Raw genomic sequence first — 14,664 nt, 5'->3', positions numbered from 1 at the left:
ATCAAAGTTCTGGAATTATTTTTATTTTATCATATTATATGCCCAATTCCTGAATGACATTTATTGAAATGGACAAAAATGTTATCCAATGTGGCACTTAAATGTCCTAATGGTTTTGGGTACAAAGTCTAATTGCACCCTAAAAATAACGCTGTCACTTTATATTAGCTTGATTGCATGTTTTATGTTGGTTTCTCTTTTCCAATGAATTCGTTTTTTTTCTCTCTTTCAGGATTCTATCAATGCCTTCGTTCTAGATCTGGACTACCCTGCCCTACGGAAAAACAAAAACATAGAAACCTTTTTAAACAGATGTAAGTATACGTTTGAAAGTAGTTCATGTGAATGTGAGTAATGGATGACTGACTCCTCTCTTCTCCATGCAGATGAGAAGGTGATGGGGCACATACGGGAGTTTCAGATGAGGTCTGAGGACTTTGACAGGGTGAAGGTGATCGGCAGAGGGGCGTTTGGTGAGGTTCAGCTGGTGAGATTTTTGTATTTCATAGAGATGTTAAGGATCTGCGTATTCACCACACCACTTAGTTTTGACTCTACCCCTATGTCTTTGTCTTTCCGTCTCTCTTTCTGACACTTTAATTCCTTTGTTTTCCCCAGGTTCGACACAAAGCCTCTCAAAAAGTGTATGCCATGAAGTTGCTGAGCAAGTTTGAGATGATCAAACGATCTGACTCTGCCTTCTTCTGGGAGGAGAGGGATATTATGGCCTTCGCCAACAGTCCCTGGGTCGTACAAGTAAGGCATGACTAGGGCTGTTACGGTGACCATATTACCGCCGCACTGGCAGTCACGAGTCATGAAAGCAGTCAAATTCCACGTGACCGTTTAGTCATGATAATTAGGCTTCTCCAAGCTCTGATGCTGCTGATGTTCATTAGTAGCCAACCAAACTTGCTAACTGCCTGGTACTCAGCACTCTATTGTCCCTCTAATCACTCTGACATCAATGCAAATCTAATCAAACATATCTATAGGCTATGCAATTGTGTGAGAAAACAGAGTGATGACCTCTATTAAAAAAAGAGGATCCCATCAGCTTTCTATAGGCTAGGCCTACTATATTTATCAACTTTCCTAATATTAAGCACATTGCTTGTCTTTACAACAGGAGCATAGCCTACCTGGCTGGCATGAAAATGAACCACAGGAAAAGCGACCTCCATTCGCTATTTAAGTACATAGATAGGGATGGGTACCGAAACCCGGTATTAAACGGGGCCCAGGGCTAAATTATGAAAGACTGTAGTATCGATAAGCTCCGACGTTATCGGTTCTGCTTTCAGTACTGGAGAAATTATTATTGCTACATAAATGTTATCTTGCACATTTTATCTCACCAACTGTTTCTAATTTGTAGTAAGATTAAGACATTCGTCTATGATGCATTTTCACTATTCCCAATCCCAAAGAGATGTCTCTGACGCTACAGCACACACAGCACCCTGCTCTTAGTTAGTGGCGACGGCGGAGAGAACTAAACGTTCAAAAGTGTGGTTACACATCACCAGAGTCGATGCTGACAGCGCTCGTTGCCACAAGACTTTTGCTTGTAAGGGCGGAAACACAAGCAATCTGTCCAAACATCTATCAAAAGTGCATAATGTACTGGCAGAGAAATACATTGTTCAATTGCCTAGCTCATAATTCATCTCTGATCTACGTTAGGTATGTATGCTAGCAGCCTGATCATTAGTAACTGGCCTTCCCTGTAGCTCAGTTGGTAGAGCATGGTGTTTGCAACGCCAGGGTTGTGGGTTCGATTCCCACGGGGGGCCAGCACAGGAAAAAGAAAAAATTTATGAAATGTATGCATTCACTACTGTAAGTCGCTCTGGATAAGAGCGTCTGCTAAAATGTAACCATTAGCCAGCTGATTGTTTAGCTATGGGTGCGTTCAGAAATTCAATCACCCATTTAAAGATTTTGCTACTTTTTTGTTAAAGTTGCAGTTACAATGAACCAACCCACTCCTCCCTCTAATACAGCTGGTCCAAGCCAAAGACAAGTCCAAAGCACTGTCGTGTCTTTGGGGGTACCATTAAACTGAAGATATGTTTATCAATTAGCTCCGTGTAATTATTATCACGCGATTAAACTGATTAATCGTTTAATTGTAATTAACTAGGAGATCGGGGCACCAAGGAGAATATTCAGATTACAAAGCTATAATTTTCCTAATATAACTTTCCTGTACTATAATATTATATTCTATTATAGTATAGGCCGATTATCTTCTGGTTTAAATGGTGTATTTTACCTCGAGTCCAGTCTCATTCCAAACGTCGTAAATTGTTGTATCTGCACGAACCCAGTCTTTACTAAAATCATCCATACATCAATTGTCTTAAAATCATTTATTTACTACACTAAGTAATTAACAGAAAACATACAAACAGTAATTATCGTCACAAAGGATTGGTATAGTAATGTGCGCTAATGGCTAACAGGCATGGCTGGTCTGTTAGACAATGGGTCATAAACGGTCAGCTGAGAATGCACACCTACAGAGTTCATTAATATTAACAATTGACAATTGAAGACTCACTCATTCGGGAACAATTGCAATCAATATATATTTACGCTCAGTGTGTCGTTCTGATTCTGGTTGGAGAGTTCGGTTCTGTTGGGGAGTTTGGTCCGCGTTCTCTCTCTCTCGGTTAGAATGGTTCTTTCAGAGTGACATTCATTAATGTCGTCATAGAATGGTTGTTTCGTTGGTCTTCGCGTTCAATGATATAATTTACTTAGCTGCAGACTAATAATTAATATCAAAGACTTGTTCTTATTCTGTCGGTATCAATAGTCTAAAAGTTAACCACGTGGTATGGTTCACTTTCAGTAGTGGAATTGGATGGTAAAACCTATTGGCCATGGAGTGGGGGCCTGGTCTGGGGAAATGTAAATCAGGGGGTGTTTTATAGTGCCCATCGAACAGGCTTGTCAAATGACGCCTGGTCCTGTATGTGTTCCTGGGGCGTGCCTATGACTGAGCTAGACTTGGTTACAGAAATACAATTCTATCACATTAACATCAGTACAATAGCATCTCAATGTATTATAAAAGCTTCATCCTTATTAATACATTCTATACACCCATTATGATGCAAGTCTCAAGCTGAGTCTATTATATAAACAGTTTTATGGTAATATGGCTATATTGTCTCTTCTGAGTATCACAAAATTGTACCAAGCGGATCAGTTCGTAGCTGGATTCTTCACCAATCTGCCATACCTTCTCCAGAACACAAAATGTCACTTGGCTCTCCAATTCTATGAGTTGGAAGAATTTCCTGTGTCTCTCTATGGGCCATGTGGCCAGAGACTCTCCTGGAATTTTAGTTTTTACAACCCTTTACACACAGGGCCTGGGTTGGGGGGGAAGGTAGGTTGGGTGGTGGTGCAAAAGGGAGGGGGTCAACTGTCCTCCCTGTACCAAAAGAGGCCAACGTCATGACAGCACCTTCACACTGGCAGCTAGTGGGAGGATGACTGAGGAGAGGGTGATTGAGTGACACCTAGCCATGACCAAGTTCATAAGTGAAAGGCCTACACCCCTTCGCAACAGTGCAGTCCAAGGGCTTTAAGTAACAGTCTGTCAGTATATATTGAGTTGTATTCATTTTTAGGATATAGTAGTATAAAAGGGTTGTATGTTAGTCCCATCACAATACAATACACAACACAATAATTCAATAATGATAATTCAACACATGAAAATATTTTTTTTTACTGTAGGGAGATGAGCAAGGCACTCAACCCCAAATACAGATGAAGTCGGAAGTTTACATACACTTATGTTAATTCTCGTTTTTCATCCACCACAAATTTGTTAACAAACTAGTTTTGGCAATTCGTTTAGGACATCTACTTTGTGCATGACACAAGTAATTTTTCCAACAATTGTTTACAGACAGATTATTTCACTTATAATTCACTGTATCACAATTCCAATGGGTCAGAAGTTTACAAACACTAAGTTGACTTTGCCTTTAAACAGCTTGGAAAATTCCATAAAATGATGTCATGGCTTTAGAAGCTTCTGATAGGTTAATTGACATCATTTGAGTCAATTGGAGGTGTACCTGTGGATGTATTTCAAGGCCTACCTTCAAACTCAGTGCCTCTTTGCTTGACATCATGGGGAAATCAGCCAAGACCTCAGAAAAAGAATTGTAGACCTCAACAAGTCTGGTTCATCTACACCTGTAATTACCAAATGCCTGAAGGTACCACATTCATCTGTACAAGCAATAGTATGCAAGTATAAACACCATGGGACCACGCAGCCATCATACCGCTCAGGAAGGAGACGCTTTCTGTCTCCTAGAGATGAACGTACTTTTGTGCCAAAAGTGCAAATAAATCCCAGAACAACAGCAAAGGACCTTGTGAAGATGCTGGAGGAAACCGGTACAAAAGTATCTATATCCACAGTAAAAAGAGTCCTATATCGACATACCCTGAAAGACCGCTCAGCAAGGAAGAAGCCACTGCTTTAAAACCGCCATTAAAAAAAGCCAGACTACGGTTTTCAATTGCACATGGAGACAAAGATCATACTTTTTGGAGAAATGTCCTCTGGTCTGATGAAACAAAAATATAACTGTTTGGCCATAATGACCATTGTTATGTTTAGAGGAAAAAGGGGGAGGCTTGCAAGCCGAAGAACACCATCCCAACCGTGAAGCATGGGGGTGGCAGCATCATGTTGTGGGGGTGCTTTGCTGCAGGAGGGACTGGTGCACTTCACAAAATAGATGGCATCATGAGGTAGGAAAATGATGTGGATATATTGAAGCAACATCTCAAGACATCAGTCAGGAAGTTAAAGCTTGGTCGCAAATGGGTCTTCCAAATGGACAATGACCCCACGCAAACTTCCAAAGTTGTGGCAAAATGGCTTCAGGACAACAAAGTCAAGATATTGGAGTGGCCATCACAAAGCCCTGACCTCAATCTTATAGAAATTTTGTGGGCATAACTGAAAAAGCGTGTGCAAGCAAGAAGGCCTACAAACCTGACTCAGTTACATCCGCTCTGTCAGGAGGAATGGGCCAAAATTCACCCAACTTATTGTGGGAAGTTTGTGGAAGGCTACCTGAAATGTTTGACCCAAGTTATACAATTTAAAGGCAATACACTCAATGAGTATTTGGTAGCATGTCAACTTCTGACCCACTGGGAATGTGATGAAAGAAATAAAAGCTGAAATAAATAATTCTCTACTATTATTCTGACTTGTCACATTCTTAAAATAGTGTTGAACCAAACTGACCTAAGACGGGGCATTTTTACTAGGGTTAAATGTCAGGAACTGTGAAAAACTGAGTTTTTAAATGTATTTGGCTAAGGTGTATGTAAGCTTCCGACTTCAATTGTATACCCCTCCCTCCAGAAGTTACCTCAGTGACACATTAATTCCTACCTGGTAGGGTGTAGAAAAGGCCAATGTGATCACTGAGCTGAAGGACGTGCCAAAGCTGGCCATCACATCAGACAGGTGGCCCAGCCTCTGTGAGGACCACTATCTCACTGTTAAAGTGCATTACACAAGCCAGGGCAGTGTAAAACAGAAGGTCTTCCACACCAGGACAGTGTACAAATCGCAAACTGGCGAAGTAGTGGCAGAGGAGATCTCAGACATTCTGGAAGAGTTTTAGACAGAGCCGAGCAAGATTGTAGCTGTGACTGTTGATAATGCTGGCAATATGGATGTTGCCATCAAGAGGCTACACATCCTAAAAACAGGATGCTTTGCACACACATTGAATCTGGCAGTACAGAAAATCTACAAAATGACTAATTGATAAATGGGCAGCCCGAATCAGAGAAGTGGTTGTGTGGTTCAAGATCCTCTGTCCAAAACAGTCTTAAAGGAAAAGCAGCAGCTCCTTGGTAAGAAGCCAGTTCAGACTATTAAAGTAATATTTTTAAAATTCCCACATTTTAACAATTTAATTCAATATTCAAGTATGCGCTATGTTTTTTGTTTCAGGCCTTCTGCAATACTCTCATCCTTGATGCCAAGACCAGATGGAACTCTCTATCTAATGATAGAGAGATTCATGGAGCAGTATCCAGCGATCCAAGCAGCAGCGTTGAACCCACGACTGCGAAAATCAATGACCAAGGACAACCTGGACCGTCTGAAGGACGAGTACTTCCGTAAGGCTGACGAGTTTTCCAGTTCATGAGAATCCTCTATACATCCACACTGTGTGTGTCATGTGAAAAGAATGCCACCTGTGGACAGATCAAACCCATCCTCCAAAAACTGGAAGAGCACTTCACTGTGAAGCATGAAGATACGTTTGTGGCAACCATCAAAGAGAAGGTGTGGGAGAACCTCTCTGAGCGCTATCAGGATGAGGACATTCAAGCCTTCCTGCATGAGGCCACAGCAATGTACCCCAGATTTAAAGGGAGGCCGGTGAGTGAAGCCAACTGGGACAGGCTGATGAAGGCAACTGTTGAGGCTGATGTGACAGGAGCAATACCAGGGCTGTCAGAGGAGCCGGAGCAGACACACAGGGCACCAGCAACAGGAGGAGGCTGAAGGAGAGGAAATGGAGGAGACAGTCCCTCCATTGTACATAACAAGGAGTGCCTTGGAGCTGTTCTCAGAGGAGGACATGGAGTTGAGGTTGACGATCCAACAGGACACCACGTCCCTCACCCTCAGCGAGCGTGTTAACCTAGAGGTCGAGCTCTACAAAGGCCTGACTCCCATCCCCATGGCTGAAGATCCTGTGATGTAGTGGTGGGAGAAGAGAGCTACTCTGCCCCTCCTCACAAACATTGCAACAAGCTACCTCTGTGCCCAAGCCTCCTCCACCTCTAGTGAGAGGGTAATTTTGACTGCAGGCAACACAATAAGCCAAGAGAGGTCCCAACTTCTGCCAGAGAAGGCAAATAAACTCAGCAAAAAAAGAAACTTCCCTTTTTCAGGACTCTGTCTTTCAAAGATAATTCGTAAAAATCCAAGTAACTTCACAGATCTTCACTGTAAAGGGTTAAAACACTGTTTCCCATGCTTGTTCAATGAACCACAAACAATTAATGAACATGCACCTGTGGAACGGTCGTTGAGACACTAACATCTGACAGACGGTAGACAATTTAAGGTCACAGTTATGAAAACTTAGGACACTAAAGAGGCCTTTCTACTGACTCTGAAAACACCAAAAGAAAGATGCCCAGGGTCCCTGCTCATCTGTGTGAACGTGCCTTAGGCATGAGGACTGCAGATGTGGCCAGGGCAATAAATTGCAATGTTTATACTGTGAGACGCCTTAGACAGCCCTACAGGGAGACAGGACGGACAGCTGATCGTCCTCGCAGTGGCAGACCACATGTAACAACACCTGCACAGGATCGGTACATACGAACATCACACCTGCGGGACAGGTACAGGATGGCAACAATAACTGCCCGAGTTACACCAGGAACGCACAATCCCTCCATCAGTGCTTAGACTGTCCGCAATGGGCTGAGAGAGGCTGGACTGAGGGCTTCTAGGCCTGTTGTAAGGCAGGTCCTCACCAGACATCACCGGCAACATCGTTGCCTATGGGCACAAACCCACCGTCGCTGGACCAGACAGGACTGGCAAAAAGTGCTCTTTGACGAGACGTGGTTTTGTCTCACAAGGGGTGATGGTCGGATTCGCGTTTATCGTCGAAGGAATGAGCGTTACACCGAGGCCTGTAACTCTGGAGCGGGATCGAGGTGGAGGGTCCGTCATGGTCTGGGGCGGTGTGTCACAGCATCATCGGACTGAGCTTGTTGTCATTGCAGGCAATCTCAATGCTGTGCGGTACAGAGAAGACATCCTCCTCCCTCATGTGGTACCCTTCCTGCAGGCTCATCCTGACATGACCCTCCAGCATGACAATGCCACCAGCCATACTGCTAGTTCTGTGCGTGATTTCCTGCAAGACAGGAATGTCAGTGTTCTGCCATGACCAGCGAAGAGCCCGGATCTCAATCCCATTGAGCACATCTGGGACCTGTTGGATCGGAGGGTGAGGGCTAGGGCCATTTTCCCCCCCACCAGAAATGTCTGGGAACTTGCAGATGCCTTGGTGGACGAATGGGGTAACATCTCACAGCAAGAACTGGCTAATCTGGTGCAGTCCATGAGGAGGAGATGCACTGCAGTACTTAATGCAGCTAGTGCCACACCAGATACTGACTGTTACTTTTGATTTTGACCCACCCCCCCCTTTGTTCAGGGACACATTATTCCATTTCTGTGTCTGTGGAACTTGTTCATGTCTGTTGTTGAATCTTGTTATGGTCATTCAGTTGACATTTAGAGGACATTACTTTTTTTGGTGAGTTTATGTTGATCTTTCTCCAGAAGAACTGCTCAGAACTGTTAGTCCTTTTGCAGCCCCACCCGTGTTGCTCTATACCACTGTATTTTCTTTTGCAGGAAAATATTGTTTATTTAATTTGTTTTACATTTCCATCACAACATTAGTCTATAATAGTGATTTGTTCAAAACATTGCTGTTTCTTTTGCTGTAAATAATTGTTTTTACATTTCAGAAAATAAAACAATGTTAATTTTGTTCTTAATTATTTTTTTTTCTGTGAAAAATAACAAAAAGAACCGTTAAGAATACTGTTAAAGTACTGGATCGATAAGCAGTATTGGTAAACGTAGTAATACATTTAAAACCTTAATGATACCCATCCCTATACATAGATAACAACATGTATTTTTTCCCCCTGCCCTGGTTACAAGACCGGTGCATGATATGGTCCATTCTAAACCAAAACACATTTCACACACATATATTATTTAGTATATGTGTAGACAAGATTAAATCAAGAATAGTCTGATGGGTGACAAAATTAGCCTATCACTTGTGAATGATTCCCTGCGTGAGGCAAGAAACATTGCGTACCTTTTTTTAATTTCTCAAATCATAGTCACACACCACATAAAGCCCATAGGTCTTTGTTTTGATAAGGTTTGTATCACAACTAAAGTGGCCAAATAACTTCTTAAAATGAAGCACATTATTCCACTTTACAACAGGTGTAGAGCCTAACTGGCATTCATACGCAGCACGTGAATTTGAAATTTGGAGAAGATAATTTTCACCATTAAAAATGCACCTTTTATAATAAAAGCATTATAAGAGTAATCGCATTTACTGACACTTGATAATGGTGTTTTCTTGATAATGGAACATTTGTGCATATGGCCTACTGCCATGAGCGCATTACTGAGCTTATAATGTAAAGAAATGGCTTAACAGTTTATCAACATTTTAAGCTAAATGTTCTGATCTGTTGCATCAGGCTCATTGCTTAAAACAGGGTTTTTTATGCTAGTGGTTGTATTCATTTGGGATCTATCGCATCCCACAACTCTCCAAAACTGTTTGGAATATTTCTTGTATAGAATAGGTCAACTTTTGTACTATGGGGGATAGTAGATTGACATAGGCTAATCCTTTTGCTGTTTGTTAGGCCTATTCATCTTGTTGGCTGACAAAGTAAAAATGGACAGTTCTTCCAATATCTTTAATATGCTGATCAGAATTGGATAAGGATGCACGCAGTTGCGTCCCCGAAGTGTCTGTTTCACGCCTGTGAGAAAGACCCGATCATGTGATGGAGAGCCATGTGAGAGAGCGGTGCTTCGTAGCATGCAGGGAGAGGGGAATTATAATGATTATATTCAGCTTAAGGGCACAACGGCCACTGGCCGCGAAAGTCATTGATTTTTTTAGGGGGGATTACTGCCACACAAATCAAATTGTATTTGTCACATGCGCCGAATACAACAGCTGTAAACTTTACAGTGAAATGCTTACTGACAAGCCCTTAACTAATAATGCAGTTTTAAGAAAAATAAGTGTTAAGTAAAAAAAAATAGATAAATAATTAAAGAGCAGCAGTAAAATAACAGTAGCGAGGCTATATACCAGGGCTACCGGTGCGGGGGCACAGGTTAATTGAGGTAATCTGTACATGTAGAGTTAAAGTGACTATGCATACAAACAGAGTAGCAGCAGCGTAAAAGAGAGGGGGTGGGGGGCAATGCAAATAGTCTGGGTAGCCATTTGATTAGCTGTTCAGGAGTCTTATGGCTTTGGGGTAGAAGCTGTTAAGAAACCTTTTGGACCTAGACTTGGCGCTCCAGTGCTGTGTGGTAGCAGATAGAACAGTCTATGACTAGGGTGGCTGGAGTCTTTGGCAATTTTTAGGACCTTCCTCTGACACCGCCTGGTATAGAGGTCCTGGATGGCAGGAAGCTTGGCCCCAGTGATGTACTTGGCCATACGCACTACCCTCTGTAGTGTCTTGCGGTCGGAGGCGGAGCAGTTGCCATACCAGGCAGTGATGCAATCAGTCAGGATGCTCTCGATGGTGCAGCTGTCGAACTTCTTGAGGATCTGAGGACCCATGCCAAATATTTTCAGTCTCTTAAGGGGGAATAGGCTTTGTTGTGACCTTTTCACGACTCTTGGTGTGTTTGGACCATGATAGTTTGTTGGTGATGTGGACACACAGGAACTTGAAGCTCTCAACCTGCTCCACTACAGCCCCTTCGATGAGAATGGGGGGTGTGCTCGGTCCTCCTTTTTCTGTAGTCCACAAAGGGGATGCCGCTGGGAAATTCTAGGCAATATCAAGTGCTTGTCACATTGTGAATAAGAGACTGATGAAGTGTGTACAGCCTGCGCAAAAACCAAAGCAGAGCTCATGCTTTTTAAGCGACTTTTTTCAAATCATCATTAGTCGTATCATGCAGCCTTACAATGTATTACAAATCTAAATGTATAGCCCAATGTTTGTAGAACAACCTAAAGTTACATTAATATCTCTAAATGAAGCATATAGAAGTACCTGTTTCTTTGTTAACCGCTCAACACAAAATAGCTGCATGTGCACACTCCCTTAAATCGTTTGGAGAAAATATCCTATTTTATTCAATTGTATTCTTCATACTATAAATAATGCCACGGAATTCTAAGCAAATCTTGTCTGCTAAATGAGCTAATGTAGCCCACAGCCATATGGTATAGTCAGATCAGTACTTAACATGTTTGTTAATTACCGTGAGACTGGCAGTTTTTTGCTTGACAATCACCAGCTGATGAAATGTTGTGACCAGCACAGCCCTAGACATGACACACACACACTATATAATATATCACATAAGACAAAAATGTCTCAAAACGATCAGCACAAACCATATCGAACCAGAAAAGTGTGATGTAAGAGAACCCTTTAACTTGTATTGTTTTTGCTTTCCGGTCTGTGTCTAGTTGTGCTGTGCCTTCCAAGATGACCGTTACCTCTACATGGTGATGGAGTACATGCCTGGAGGGGACCTGGTGAACCTCACCAGTACCTACGATGTGCCTGAGAAGTGGGCCCGGTTCTATACGGCCGAGGTGGTCATGGCACTGGATGCCATCCACTCCCTGGGCTTCATCCACCGCGACGTCAAGCCTGACAACATGCTCCTGGACTGCCACGGACACCTCAAACTGGCAGACTTCGGAACCTGCATGAAGATGGACTCTGTAAGGACAATATTTTCCTCTTGTTCCAGTTGTGCAATGTGCTAAAGAGAGCATGACTCACAATACTTCCAGCGGAATATCTCTAGTGTCTCGCTGTGCTTTAAGTTAACACTTATATCTTAACTGTATATACTTGATGATTCAGACCTGGTTTGCTTGAGATAGTGTATCTAACTGAAGGATTGACTGGTTACAGACTGGGATGGTGCACTGTGACACAGCGGTTGGCACTCCAGATTACATCTCTCCTGAGGTTCTGAAGTCGCAGGGTGGAGATGGTTACTATGGACGGGAGTGTGACTGGTGGTCTGTAGGGGTCTTCATCTTCGAGATGCTAGTTGGTGAGTTGGTGTGTATGTTTCCGCTCTTTGTTTATGCCTCAAAAATAACGACTCAATCTACATTTCCACTAACTGAAGTGTTTTACTGGATGGTTTATCTGGAACTAAGATATTTAAAGTCTGCCTATAAAGATATATTAGAGAACTTGTAAGCAAATTGCTTAGAACATGTCGGCATTATTTTTCACCTCATTTCTGTGTTTGTTCCTATTAGGTGACACACCGTTCTATGCCGACTCCCTTGTTGGAACCTACAGTAAGATCATGGACCACAAGAATTCGCTCAACTTTCCAGATGACGTAGAGATCTCCAAAGATGCCAAAAACTTAATCTGTGCCTTCTTGACAGACAGGTAGCAATGATAAAAAAAATAAAGTAACCACAGTTACAAAAACTTGAAGTTACAGTTTGCAAACAAATTTTTGTTGTAGTCCAAATAAACCGACCAATATCTAGAATGTATTCAGACGGAACTGTCCCAGCTCTCATAACAGAAGTCCATGGCCCTTTATTTGGCGTTTAGGGAGGTACGACTGGGCCGCAACGGGGTGGAGGAGATCAAACGACACCCCTTTTTCAAGAATGACCAATGGAATTTTGACAGCATTAGAAACAGTAGGTGTCTGTCAATTAAATGTTATTATTTTATCATCCTGGTACAATACACAATATATTACATATGGATACCTAGAAATGACATGAATAACACAAACAATATATTTTTTTTTTCTCTCTCGTCTTGCTACTGTTCAGCGGCCGCTCCTGTGGTTCCAGAATTGAGCAGTGACATTGACACCAGTAACTTTGATGAGATAGAAGATGACAAGGGTGACGTGGAGACCTTCCCTACTCCTAAGGCCTTTGTGGGCAACCAGCTTCCCTTCGTCGGCTTCACATACTTCAAGGAGGACCAGTAAGACTTGAAAATGCATGTCTCCCTATTACACCCCCGTCCTCATCATGGACAATATTTTGACCTCAGCCATCCACTACTCATGAGTTACTCGGTTTCACCAAGCTTTGATTGTGTTAAGGAGTATGAAAGTGTGTGTGAGCTGTTAGTTCCTCATCAAACACCAATGTGTTTCCTCCAGGTTACTAAGCGGTGTGAATAACTCAACAGTTGTGACTGTGAACTCAACAGCCTTGAAAGGAGAGGTGGGTATTTCTGTTTTGTGCGTATTAATCTAATGCAAAGCTATAATAACAATGTCATAACTGGTCATAAGTCTAATTCCTGTAGTTGAGCTGAGGAGTTGTACACAATCTATCAGGTTCTTAGTGATGCTGAAACATTTTAAGGAGCTTTCCTCCAGTAGCTAAACAACAAGCTAATCCTGGAAAGGCAGTCCGATCATTGACTTCTATGCTGACTGAAATTGTTTTGCCGAACTAACTTAATTAATTTCTCATCTGCTGCAGGATATTGTGATGGTAAGTATTCTCTTTCTTGACTGAAATGTCCTTTGTTTTGAAATCAATTGGCTTTGAACAAATTGTGGTAAAATGATACGCTATAGTGTCAGAGCAGAGTCCAGGTGAAGTATATCGTAACGGTTGTGCTTCCTCTTCCCTCCTCCTCTTCCTCCTTGCTCAGTCGGCCAAGCTGCAGAAGAAACTCCACCAGCTGGAAGAGCAGCTCAATAATGAGATGCAGACCAAAGATGAGCTGGAACACAAGTGCAGGTAGGCATCATACACACTTACTAAAAACCATTAGCGTTACATGTATGATCGTGGGAGATGAGGAAGTTGACATGCACTCTCTTCCTGCAGAACTGCCACCAGTCGTCTAGAGAAAACCTCCAAAGATCTTGATGAAGAAGTGAGAACTTTGGAGCTACAGTAGCAATATAGCATACAACTATAGCACACAACTGAGAAAAATGGCAACCAAGAAGGAATACAAGTTGTTCCATTCCAACACTTTCCTTTGTGGTGGTACGTTGACAGATGAGTAGCAGGAAGGCTCTGGAGTCGAGTCTGAGGCAGCTGGAGAGAGAGAAGGCTCTACTGCAGCACAAGACTGTGGAGAGCCATCGCAAGGCAGAGAGCGAAGCAGACAGGAAACGCTGCCTGGAGAACGAGGGTGAGGATCGCTGGCTGAAAACAAACACACACACACACACACACACACACACACACAGTATACTTTCATTTCTAACTTGTGATGTGGTCTGCAGTCAACAGCCTACGAGACCAGCTGGACGAAATGAAGAAGAGAAATCAGAACTCACACATATCCAACGAGAAGAACATTCACTTACAAAGACAGGTGTGTGTTTCTGCTTTAGGATAAAATGGCTTTAAGTGTGTTTAAGTGCTTGTCTGTTTGTGTATGTTAATGTGCATATGTCCACGTATGTATACTGAGTGTTTATGTGCATGTGTTTGTGTGTGATTGGAATGCACATTACAAAGTGACTAACTGACGTGCTCTCCATAATATTTCAGCTGGACGAGGCCAATGCTCTGTTGCGTGCGGAGCAGGAGGTGGCCACAAGGCTGAGGAAGGCCCAGACGGAAACAGGCAAGCAGCTGCAAGCTCTGGAGGCCGGGGGCAGAGAGCTGCAGGACAAGTGCTGCCTGCTGGAGCGCTCCAAGCTCACGCTGGAGAAGGAGTTCATCGGGCTGCAGGCAGCACTGGAGGCTGAGAGGAGAGAACACTGCCAGGGCTCTGAGACCATCACAGACATGCAGGGTGAGTGGGGATTTTGTTTGTGTGGGAGAGACTGTGTGCATGTATTCA

The 14,664-nt window shown here is 42.8% G+C and overlaps 1 protein-coding gene across 2 annotated transcripts in view; it reads left to right on the top strand.

Annotated features, from left to right (window-relative positions):
• Positions 1-14,664, top strand: part of LOC106611132 (rho-associated protein kinase 2) — a 58,356-nt gene that overhangs the window by 32,341 nt on the left and 11,351 nt on the right. For both annotated transcript variants that reach the window (XM_082955700.1, XM_082955699.1), the window contains exons 2-15: positions 233-314; positions 387-487; positions 619-756; positions 11,313-11,573; positions 11,770-11,914; positions 12,129-12,267; positions 12,439-12,530; positions 12,669-12,828; positions 13,010-13,073; positions 13,513-13,601; positions 13,692-13,740; positions 13,869-14,004; positions 14,099-14,190; positions 14,370-14,616. In XM_082955700.1, coding sequence (XP_082811826.1) covers positions 233-314; positions 387-487; positions 619-756; positions 11,313-11,573; positions 11,770-11,914; positions 12,129-12,267; positions 12,439-12,530; positions 12,669-12,828; positions 13,010-13,073; positions 13,513-13,601; positions 13,692-13,740; positions 13,869-14,004; positions 14,099-14,190; positions 14,370-14,616 — 1,795 coding nt within the window. The remainder of the gene's footprint in view (positions 1-232; positions 315-386; positions 488-618; positions 757-11,312; positions 11,574-11,769; positions 11,915-12,128; positions 12,268-12,438; positions 12,531-12,668; positions 12,829-13,009; positions 13,074-13,512; positions 13,602-13,691; positions 13,741-13,868; positions 14,005-14,098; positions 14,191-14,369; positions 14,617-14,664) is intronic.

The sequence above is a fragment of the Salmo salar genome, chromosome 09, assembly GCF_965601325.2.
Source record: "Salmo salar chromosome 09, fSalSal1, whole genome shotgun sequence".
Lineage (NCBI taxonomy): Eukaryota > Metazoa > Chordata > Actinopteri > Salmoniformes > Salmonidae > Salmo > Salmo salar.
The sequence above is the reverse complement of the archived record's forward strand: the minus strand, read 5'-3'. Positions and strand labels throughout refer to the sequence as shown.